The sequence below is a fragment of the Mus caroli genome, chromosome 4 (genome assembly GCF_900094665.2).
Source record: "Mus caroli chromosome 4, CAROLI_EIJ_v1.1, whole genome shotgun sequence".
Lineage (NCBI taxonomy): Eukaryota > Metazoa > Chordata > Mammalia > Rodentia > Muridae > Mus > Mus caroli.
Window position 1 is genome coordinate 145,534,780 of NC_034573.1, and position 11,905 is coordinate 145,546,684.

The following is an 11,905-nucleotide window of genomic DNA, read 5'->3' on the forward strand; positions in this document are numbered from 1 at the left end:
GCTGGTGAGATGGCTCAATGGGTAAGAGCACCCGACTGCTCTTCCAAAGGTCAGGAGTTCAAATCCCAGCAACCACATGGTGGCTCACAACCATCCGTAATGAGATCTGACTCCCCCTTCTGGAGTGTCTGAAGACAGCTACAGTGTACTTACATATAAAAAAATAAATATAAAAAATAAATAAATAAATACATTTGCTGGGGGAGGTGGTACAAGCCTTTAATCCCAGCACTTGGGAATCAGAGGCAGACGGATCTCTGAGTTTGAGGGTAGTCTAGACTACAGAACAAGTTCCAGGACAGCCAGGGCAACACAGAGAAAACCTGTCTTGAAAAACCAAATAAATAGATAAATAAATTTTAAAAACGTCCATGATTTGGGGTATACCTTAGTGGCACATCACTGACATGTATTGTGAAGCTCTTGGGTTGATCACCAGCAGCAGATGTGGGCCAGAAGGATGAAGGGGAGACAACAAAAATAACCCCAAAACTTCTAATACTAAAAGACAAGGAAAGGTTTTATTTATTGTTTTTTTGGTTTTTCGAGACAGGGTTTCTCTGTATAGCCCTGGTTGTCCTGGAACTCACTTTGTAGACCAAGTTGGCCTCGAACTCAGAAATCCACCAGTCTCTGCCTCCCAAGTGCTGGGATTAAAGGCGTGTGCCACCACCGCCCGGCCGGAAAGTAGTTTTTTAATTCATTGTTTTATATGCATTGGTGTTTTGCCTGCATGTGTGTCTTTATGAGGGTGTTGGATCCCCTGAAATTGGAGTTACAGATAATTATGAGCTGCCATGTGGCTCCTGGGAATTGAATTCGGGTTGTCTTGAAGATCAGCCATCTTACCAGCTCCTGTTTTGTTTGTTTTTAAACCCGATCATGATGGCACATACATATAATCTTAATAATTTGGAAGCATAAGAGTGCATAGTGATTCAAGGCAAGCTTGGGCTACATATTGAGACCAAGTTTCAAAAAAAATTTTATGATCACAATTTCTCAAATATTAGGATTATCATCTGTCTTCAGATGGTGGTGGTTTACACTTTCAATCCCAGCACTCAGGAGTTAGAGGCAGGCGATTCTCTGTGAGTTTGAGGCTAGCCTGGTCTACAAAGCCCAATCCAGGACCCCTAGGGCTCTGTTACACAGAAAAACCTTGTCTCAAGAAAAGTAAAAATGATGAATCAGAGGAGATTAAAGAGAATTAAAGCTGCTCAAGGGATTCGGCCAAATAAACTTTTACTTTGTGCCTTAAAAACAGCACAAAACAAGTGGCTTTGTGATCCTGCTCTCAGATGGTCACTTTGCTCAGTGACGATAACAGATGCTCAGCACAGCCTGTCACATCTGTCCAAGTGATGTCTTCTTAACATTGGAAAGGGGTAAACAAAGATGTTAGTACAGATGGGAAACAATGCCGGCTCCTGAGATTGCATTTACCTATGTGACCCATACTGTCCTTAAAGTCCTTGAACTCTAGATCCTTCTAAGTCAGCGTTCTCAGTACTGAGATTACAAGTATGTGTCACCACTTCTGACTCTCCTGCCTTTGAACATCAATCTTTTGTTTTTTCTTAAGACGTAAATATTGATCTCCCTGTGGGGGGCCTCTTCATCTCTTCATTCTCCCACCCTTTGGTTGTTGTGCTAGGCATAGAACTCACGGCTTCAGGAATGCTAGGCTGCTATTCTTTCTCTGAGACATGGCCTCCAGCCTGTTTTTCTTAGTTTATAAATGCCTTTGCTCCCCCCATGAATTAGAACAGGACATGCTGATTGTGGACAAATAGTACCCACCACAATTAGAGTGTAGTAGGTTTTAACTTCAGTGTCTCTGAAGTACGTTGTCCTGGGTACTCTGACCCTGACTTTGCCGGTTGCTGGACCCTTCCTAATATGTCCAAGTTTAGTTTGAGTTAAATCAAGTTGGCTAGTTGTGTGTTTGTGGGGTTTTTGTTTGTTTTTACTTTTCATTTCTGGGACTCAAGCTGCATATTAAATTCACTTGTAATGTCTGGACTTAACAATAATGTAATTGTGAGTATGTTCGTTCAATGTTGGCACTTTGGAAAAGGCCACAGTTTAGGGTGGACAATTGTCTGCATCAAAGCCAAGTCATATTTGCTTTATACCAAACAATACTAGAGAACTAAAACACATCATAAAATGTACACTGTTTTGTATTTCACCTCTTTCAGTATTTAAATAATTATATTAATGCCTCCTAGAAAAGAATTGTTAGATAATTCAGTGATTCCTGAAATAAATTGGTATTGTGTAATTAATCCTGCAGTAGCCTCCTCGTTCTTTTTATCCAAGCTGCCAATGGTTCTTGTATGAATATGAAAACATGTAACGGTTTTGTTCGTTTGGTTTTCTTTTTTTTTTGATACAAGGCTTTTCTGTGTAACCCTGTGGACCAGGCCGCCTTTGAACTTAGAGATCCACCTACTTCTGCCTACAAAGTGATGAGATCAGAGATCAAAGATGTGAGCCACCACCACCTGGCTTGTATAACTCTGTTATTTATGCTACTGAAATCAGACTTAGTTTCCAAGTCACTGATAACTCTGGAGGCAAAGTAAGAGCTGGGATCACAAAGTGTTTCACTCCAATATCCCTCATTTTTTTCATACACTAGTTGTTACATTCTTTCACATCTTACCATTTCACAGTCATAACTGACAGTGGTTTCCTTTTCATTTTGTTTGCTTCTGACCCTAACTCAAGAAGTTTAATCATGTTGCTATTTTTTTGTTTCCCGATACAGAGCTGCTTTTGTAGCCTTGGCTGTCCTAGAACTAGCTCTGTAGACCAGGCTGGCCTCAAATTCACAAGAGGTCCTCCTGCTTCTGTCTCCTGAGTGCTGGCATTAAAGGTGTGCTCCACTGATGCATGGCATTGCTTTTTGTTTGTTTGTTTTTTCCCCAATACCCACAAGATAACCTGACAAAAACAAGCAGCCTGAATTTTCCTTTCTGCTCTCTCTTCCATAAGCCCTGATAGGTTAATAGGTTTTTAGTGGAATCGTAAAAACCTTTAAGACCTTCAGGTGGTTTAAGTACACGTTTGAGAAGTGTCTAGACACTTCAGCAATTAGAATGAAAAGAAAACAAAAAGAATACAGAGATACAGGCCAGAAATAGAGGCCAGGTCTACTTACTAGACTCTATTTAAAAGCAAAACAATAACATAAAAACCACTATCATAGGCCAAGCAGAAGAGGTTGGTTTTAAGGAGGTTGGCTAAGGAAACTGGATTTGTTTCAATGTTTTCTTGTGCAGGGGACTTCTTCATCATAGGATGTTAACTAGCCTACCTGTGAATTCAGCTTCCTGAGTCCTGGGTAGGTCAGAAAGACAACTTGTTTTTCCATTAGATGGCATGACACCACTTTGGAGGCGTCTATAAGTCAGAACAATTAGTTTGATGGGTAGAAACAAATGTCTGGTTACGGAAGGTCGAGCGGCACAAACAGCTTGTCACGAGTGCAAAAGCTGCTCGGCCTGCAGACTACGCTACCGAGTGCCTGGAGGTAGTCCTGCCTGGCAAAGCGGAGGTGCAGCGGGAGGCATGGCCCCGTTTCCGCAGCCACAGTCCTGGCCCGCCTCCGCAGACGACCGAGCGCATCGTATCGAAACGTCATCTCTTAGAGACACCCTAGGACATTGCCAGACGCTACTTTGCTTTTATCCGCCCAGCCTCGTATCATTGGCCGGAGCCAACTCACGGCGTAAGGACACTTCCGGTGCGTGCAGGGTACTGTGGAGTGGCCAAAAAAGCAGAGCACGCACGCGGTTCGTCGTCGTCATAGTACGTCATCATCACGCTTCCGCGAAGGAAGTGACGACAATCCTGGCGCGCGCCGAGTGCTGTTTCTTCCCAGACTCTAGGACCGGCTGCGGCGGCTGTAGCGGCGCAGGGGTGAGTAGCGGCGCGGGGGTTCGGAGGAGGGTTTACGGCACTCCTGAAGAATCGCGGCTGGCGACACACTGCTGCCGCGGACCAATCTCGCTCCACACGGAGCTGAGGGCAGTGGAAGCGGCAGGCCCTGGCGCCCCCCGGAGCCGGCCCTTGCCCCAGGTTTGCTTGACTGAACCCTCAGAAGTGGGACCCCGTCCCGGAGTCCCGCGCTTGACAGTACACCTTGATCTTACCTGTCACCCAGGCCTCCCCGCGTCCTGGAGCTTTCTCATACAACCTTTTGACACCTAAGGCAGAGTGTGTTGAGTGCGAGGCACTGAAATGACCTGGATGGTCTTTCATCCTAGAACAGTACCGTTACGTGGATGATGATGATGATGATGATTGCGTTTTACGGAAAACACTGAGGTAAACTAAGTTACCCAAAACCTTACAGGAATGACAGAAACGACATTGTATTCAGGCAGAATCCTTCCGATCTACCGGGACTTACTCTGAAACACTAACGATTAGACTTAAGTGTTCAGAAAACACAGACCGACAGACAGACCGACCGTAGCTTTGTGTGTCCCGAGGTCGCTTGAATTGTTTTTCTTTTTGCAGTGTTTTAACTCAAATGGGTGATGAAAAGGACTCTTGGAAAGTGAAAACGTTAGATGAAATTCTCCAGGAAAAGAAACGAAGGAAAGAACAAGAGGAGAAAGCAGAGATAAAACGCTTAAAAAATGTAAGCTATGTTTTTTAAGTAAGTGGTTTTCTTAAAGAAGATTTAATTTCTTTGCCCTCATTTTTCCATTAGAACAACGCTTCTTCGGTGAAGTTCTTTTGTACTTCCAAATGTCACAGGTGAGCCCAAAATCTATTCTAAAATTAACAAAAACATTCATATACTCAGTTGACGTTGAAGATAGATTAATAACACACCGAAGCTGTATCTAAATGAGAATATCTCGTTAAAAAAAAATAAAATATTCTGAACCTAGAATCATTACTGCCACCAGACTAATTTTTCTCATTTCATTATTAGTATATTCATAATACCATTTACCAAGCATCTTAAATAAAGTGGGAACTTTCCTTGCAATTAAAATGAGTGCTTTGTAATTACCTTGCTTTGGATGATGATATATTTAGAGTCGTTACGTGACTGGATAAGAAACATTGATATAAGTGCTTCTTATTGTCAATATATGTATGATGTATTTCGTGTGTCAAAATCCAACTAAAGTCTTAGTTTTGGCTCAGAAAAACTAACGTTGTTAATAGTCTTATGATCCTTATGTACAATGTTTTAAATTTTCTGTTCTCAGGTTTCAGGTTACCAAAAAAAAAAAAAAAGTGATTTTTAATTACATGAGTTTTGAATAAAAGTTATATTTGTGAAGTTTCTATTCAAAAAAATGTATATTTAGAGTTGGTTAGCAAACTTCAGTTATCATTAAAGATATGTTTACCCTGTACAACCTTTAATCCTAACACTCAAGAACTCAGGAGGCTGAGGCAGGCAGATCTATTGAGTTCAAAGCCAGCCAGTGCAATGTATATTTTATATATATGTATAAATATATATATGTGCATTTGTATGAATATGTGCATATATGTGTATATATGCATATATATACACACACATATACTTCCATATATATGTGTGTCTGTGCATATATATAGTGAGCTACGTATGGTGATGTACAGTGATGTACGGTGATGTAACCTCAGCATTTTGAAGACGGAGGCAGGTTTCTAGCTCAAAAACCATCTTGAGCTACATAACAAATTTTTCAAAGATAGAAAAAGAAGAAAGGTTATTGATAAGGAAAATGACTTAATGCTTCATTTTTCTTTGCTTCTTAGTCTGATGACCGGGATTCCAAAAGGGATTCCCTTGAGGAGGGGGAGCTGAGAGATCACCGAATGGAAATCACAATCAGGAACTCACCATATAGAAGAGAGGATTCTATGGAAGACAGGTGAGTGTCATATTTAGCTTGTAGCTCATGGGCCACATGGGCCCTAGGTTAGCAATGAATGCATCCCAATGCAGAATTGTGAACTACTTAAAACATGTGTTTTGTTTTTGCAGTTTTATTGGCGGGTGGGGGTGGGTTAGTGTTGGGGTGTGGGTGTACGTGGGTGTTACTTCATCCACAGGAACCAGAAGGTCCCGAAAGCTGGAGTAAAGGTTGTTGTGAAATGCCCAGTATGGGTCCTGGGAACTGAACTTGGGTCTTTTTTCAAGAACAATAAGTGTTCCTAACTATTCAGCCTTTTCTCTAGTCCCCTAGCCTGCCTTTTGTTGGTATTACTTGGAAAAGGTTTGAAGGCTTAGTGTTTAAGAGCACTTGTTGTTTTTATACCCTGTATTGCAAGTCTACAGGTTTGGTTCCAGCAGCCTATGGTCATGGTGACTTACAACCATCTGTAAGTCCAATTCCAGAAAATCTGATTCGCCCTCTGATCTCCATGGGCACGTGTAATATATATGCAGGAAAACATTCATACACATAAATGAATTTATTAAAAAGATAAATTTTTGTATATTTGGTTTTTTTGTTTGAGACAGTGTCTCTCTATAGTCCTACCTGTCCTGGAGCTCACTATAGAAACCCTTTATCTTAGAAATCCACTTGCCTCTGCTTCAGAAGTGTTGGGATTTAAAGGTGTGTGCCACCATGGCTGGCTATTTAAAGTTTGTATTTTGTCCTGATATTTGTCTCACATGTGAGATGGCTTTTGTGTGGAGTCAGCTATTATGAAGTCCAAATAAGCATGTATTCCTTTATTTGTAATATCTTCAATCAAACCAGCACCATTTAGTTAATATATTTAAATCATTATCCTGTATTGCAAGTCTACAGTTTTCAGAGTAACCCAAAGTTGAATTTGGAGGGGCCACTGTCAGCAGTGTTGATGTCAGCAGTGTTGATGTCAGCAGTGTTGATGTCAGCAGTATTGATGTCTGCTGATCCTTTCAGTGTGGTGATGTTATTTGTTTTCTTCTCCCATTCTGTAAGACAACTAAGGGAAGTGCTTCTAAGAAACTCAAGAGTGTAAATTCTTCCAGGATCTTGTGTTAAAGAATTAGTTGAGGGTTCTGTTAAGTGACCTCTTTTATTTGTTAAAGTTAATAAAATTACTGGACTTTAGCAGCCTTATTGAAGTATAAATAACTAAATGAATTGTATATGATGTGTGATTTGACATATTTTACCTTGGCCATGAAACCATCACCACAATCAAGGAAATGAATAAATGAACACGCCCCTCTCTGTAGAAAGGCGGCGTGTTTGTTCTACAGGCCACACTGTTCCTCACAGTTCTTTGTGTTGGGAATGATGCTTTTCTCTGAGTAGATGCTGGTACTCTGCTCTTGCTCTCACAGTGTTGCTCATCTCTTTCAGAGGAGAGGAGGATGATTCTCTGGCCATCAAACCACCCCAGCAAATGTCTCGGAAAGAAAAGGCTCATCACAGAAAAGACGAGAAAAGAAAAGAGAAACGTCGACATCGTAGCCATTCAGCAGAGGGAGGTATGGATGGTTTGGCCTTTCCTGTGGTTGTCACAGCTGTTTGCATCCTCTCCCATGGTCTGTTTTCTTCAGTTGGGTCTAAAAGTGAGCAAGAGTGGAATTTTAGCCAAAAGCATAAACTCATAGTCGACTTTTTGAAATAACTGTTTGCTTTTCATTCTGGTATGTGTGTTTTATGTCATTTGTCTACATACACAGTTGCTGTCATTTGATACATATAGGTGAAAACACCAAAAAGAAAAAAGAAAAAAAAAATAGGTGTGGGGGTCAACTTGGGAGGTTTGGTCTTGTGCCACTGCCAAGAGGTTCTGGTTTTGTTTTTCGAGGTATTTGGTTGGTTGATTGTTTTTTGTGGGTTTTTTGTTGTTGTTGTTTTGTTTTGGTTTTGGTTTTTTTTCGAGACAGGGTTTCTCTGTGTAGCCGTGGCTGTTCTGGAACTCAGTCTGTATCGAACTCAGAAATCCACCTGCTTCTCCCTCCCAAGTGCTGGGATTAAAGGTGTGTGCCACCACCACCTGGTGGTGGATTGGTTTTTTTTTTTTTGCTCTTGTTTTTCGAGACAGGGTTTCTCTGTGTAGCCTTGGCTGTCCTGGAACTCACTTTGTAGACCAGGCTGGCCTTGAACTCAGAAATCCGCCTGCCTCTGCCTCCTGAGTGCTGGAATTAAAGGCGTGCGCCACCACGCCCAGCGGATTGGTTTTTTAAATAACATTTATTAAAAGCAAAATCTTGCTAGGTAGCTCCATCTGTCCCCCAGCACCCAAGATTTTTTTCCATCAGCTTGCTTAATTCTGCACACCCAGCTTCTAAAGGGTTCTCAGGAACCTATTTAAATATTACTGTAAGTGTAATTGCTAATGTGGTTTTATAACATGGTGTAGAAATCTGTTTAAAAGGAACGGTTTTGTTCTGTATTGTGTATGAATACTGATTCATTTTAAAGTTCTGAAAATAGTATATCACGATATAACATTAAGGAAAAATTAATGAAAATTGGGGCTGGGGAGACAGATCAGTGGCTGAGGGTGTGTACTGCACTTGTAGAGGATCTGGGTTTGGTTCTTAGCACTCACATCAGACGTCCTTCTACTGCCAAGAGCTCCTGCATGCACGCAGTGCACTCAGACTCATTTATGCAAGCACCTATGTATGCCATATGTAGATGAGTCAGATGAGGACGTCAGATCTCTTGGAGCTGAAGTTACAGGTGGTTGTGAGTGTGTTTAGAACCAAACATGGGTCTTGTGGAAGAACAGCAAGCACTCTTAACTGAAGATTCATCTCTAGTCCCATTCTTTCTTTCCTGATTTAGTATTCAAGTTAAGTTTTCGAAAACCAAGTCTGTTTACATGATGCTCATGTGTCACTAGGGAAACATGCCAGAGTGAAAGAGAAAGAAAGGGAGCACGAGCGCCGGAAACGCCATCGAGAAGAACAAGATAAAGCTCGAAGGGAGTGGGAAAGACAGAAGAGGAGGGAAATGGCCAGAGAACATTCCAGAAGAGAGAGGTGAGACCTGCTCATTAGAGACCTTTAATAAAGTAACTTTGGTCACTGAGAGACTTAGCTTAGTGATCAGATGGGGAAAGGATATTACAGGGGAATGCTGAGTTTCTGCACTAGTGACTTTGTTCTTTGCTGCAACAAAGCACTTTACACAAGCAAGGAAGGAAGGAAGGAAGTAGATTGGCTCATGGTTTGAGGGTACCGTCCATCATAGCAGAGTGACGGGAATGTTAGGCAGCTAGTTATATTAAATCTGCAATCAGGACACAGACTAATCAATGTTGATAGTCATTTTTATTTCTCCTCCTTACTTATTCTGATCCAGGTCCATTGATTTGGCGGTACCCACATTAAAGATGGATCCTTTAACCTCAAAATAGTCTAGAAATTCCATTATTAAACCCAGAGATTTGTCTAACCCTAACCCTGACCCTGACCCTGTCAAGGTGGCAGTATTAACTGACACAAGTTACCAGATAGTCATTCGGGCATTGAGGATGAAGAGTTGAGCCAGATGTGTAGTTGGAGAGGGAGGCACAGTGGTAAGACGTATTTTTTTTTAATAACTTTGACCCTGTGGCACTGGGGAGTGAGTTGGGTTCTGTCTTGTAAGTAAACAGAGTCCCACACCTTTTCAGTGGTGGGTATTTTTAAGCTGTAGTACAGTAAGGTGAAGGCTGGGCATGTGCACACCTTTAATCCCAATACTAAGGAGGCAGAGTCAGGCAGACCTCTTTGAATTTGAGGCCAGCCTGGTCTACATAACAAATTCTGAGCCTGTCATGGCCACATAGTGAGACGTTGTCTTTTAAAAAAAGAAAAAGAAAAAAAGAAAGATAGTAGCATCCTAGAGGAAGTCACTCAAGTTCATGGTCTGAGTCCTGTCACAGTTGGGGCTTAGTAGGTGTCAATGCGGATGCTTTGCTTTAATTTTCTTTTCTGTTATAATAAAATACTCTGACAAAGGCAACCTAAGGGAGAAAGGGCTGACTTGTTCCGCAGTTTCAAGTTAGCAATCCTTATTGCAGGGCAGTTAGTGCCTGGAGATTGAATCAGCTAGACATAGCACATCCACAGTCAAGAACTGAGAGATAAATTAGTGCATGCTCAGTTCACTTTCTCTACTCTTAAAGATCCTTTTAAAAAGCTTTTTTTTTTTTTTTAATTATGTGCATACACATGCTTGTGTTTGTGAGTGCAGGTGGCCTGAGGGGTCAGAGCGGTCGTATCCTTTAGTGCTGGACTTAAGGTGCCTGATGTGGATACAAACTCTACAGAAGGAGTGGGTATTCTAACCACTGAGCCTCACTTCCTCCACCCTTTGGTGTACTCGGCAGGCAATCTGAGGCCTATAGGGGCCGATATAAACTCATAGTGTGTGGAACGCCTCAGCCCACTTTTCCCTTTCTAGAGACTGAGGGTGTCTTGTCCAGTGAGGGGAGCTTGGGATAGAAGTGGAGCTTGGTAGGTGAAGTTTGAGCGTCTATGTAGATTTTTATAAGGTAAAACAGAAGAAAGAAAACATGTAGACAGATTTCTAGATAAGACTAAGCAAAGGCTACCTGTCTTCTCCCCCAAACTAGCTTTAAAGCTGGCTGTAATTGAGAAAAGCCACCATGTCTGTGCTTTGGAGACTCACTAGAGTATAGACTGAGAATTGAGGGTGAGAGCAGCAGACATTGACCTACAGGAGGAGCAGAAGTTCAAAATCATCCTTGGCAATGTAGTGTGAGTTTGAAGCCAGCCTCGGATACAGGAGACCTTGTTTCAAAAGGCAGAGGTGGTGACAGTGCTGGAGAGATGGATCAGCAGTTAAGATGCTATCTTGCAGAAGACCAGGTCCCACATGGTGGCTCACAACTGCCTTTAGCTATAGTGCAAAGGGCTCTAATATCCTCTCTGATCTCCACAGGCACCAGTCATGTATGTGGCACACATATATGTGTACACAACAATTGTACACATAAAACTAATTTAAAAGGAGATCCCATCAATTGCACAGGTGACCTGACATGCCTAGGGAACTTGCTTGGAGAGTTCTAAAACGTGCACACTATGCTTAATAGAGTAGCAGGAATTGTCCTATCTGGAGGAGAGGAAGAGGTGGCCTGTGTGGGAGCAGCTTCCATGGTATCACATGAACATCTGTAACAGGAGTCCTAGGCACAGAGAAAAGCACAAGGGAAAATTCCGTAGCTGAGCACTTCCCAGATTTGCTTTCAAGTCCAGATATCCATCTCCACATAACTCAGTGATCCCCAAGCTGGGTGAGCAGAGTTGCCAGGGAGAACTGCATTTCCTGTCAGAATGGTGGCAGCAGGGCTAGCATGTGTTAGCCCTATACCATTTAGCAAAAATCTCAACTGGGAATTCTGTGTCTGGCACACCTTTTCTACAAAAGTGAAAGGAAAATAAAGACATTTTGTGGTAAAGACTGGTGGATGTCGTAGTTTACAACTCTATGGAAATAGAAAGGAAGACCTTCAGAATAAACGTCAGGCTGGAAATGGTGAATGTACATGTCAGTGGTAGAGCAGGTGGATCTTTATGAGTTTGAGACTAGCCTCCTTTACATGAGTTCCAGGCCAGCCTCAGCTAAATTGTAAGACCCTGTCTCGACCTCCCATTTCCCCAATAAATAGTAAACATAGCTAGACCTTGTAGAGTATCCTTGTATTCCCAGCTTTTAGGAGCTTAGGCAGAAAGATGACTAAAAGTTTACGGCCAGTCCAGGAGACAGTAAAACCATAACAAACAAAAAGTTAAAATAAAATATCACAAGTTTAAATAATGTATCTGGTGTTTATATTTAAAATCAAAGAATAATTAAAATGTACGACTCGGGCTGGTGAGATGGCTCAGTGGGTAAGAGCACCCGACTGCTCTTCCGAAGGTCCAGAGTTCAAATCCCAGCAACCACATGGTGGCTAGCAACCATGTGTA

At 41.9% G+C, this 11,905-nt stretch overlaps 1 protein-coding gene across 9 annotated transcripts in view; it reads left to right on the plus strand.

Moving 5' to 3' along the window:
• Nucleotides 1–3,838: 3,838 nt before the first annotated feature.
• Nucleotides 3,839–11,905, plus strand: part of LOC110292096 (cyclin-dependent kinase 11B) — a 22,477-nt gene continuing 14,410 nt past the window's right edge. The window contains exons 1-6 of one of the 9 annotated variants that reach the window (XM_021159216.2): nt 3,839–3,930; nt 4,175–4,338; nt 4,534–4,657; nt 5,782–5,897; nt 7,329–7,456; nt 8,827–8,965. In XM_021159216.2, coding sequence (XP_021014875.1) covers nt 4,547–4,657; nt 5,782–5,897; nt 7,329–7,456; nt 8,827–8,965 — 494 coding nt within the window. In that variant the 5' untranslated portion in view covers nt 3,839–3,930; nt 4,175–4,338; nt 4,534–4,546. The other 8 variants (XM_021159215.2, XM_021159218.2, XM_021159217.2 and 5 more) reach the window with 8 other exon arrangements.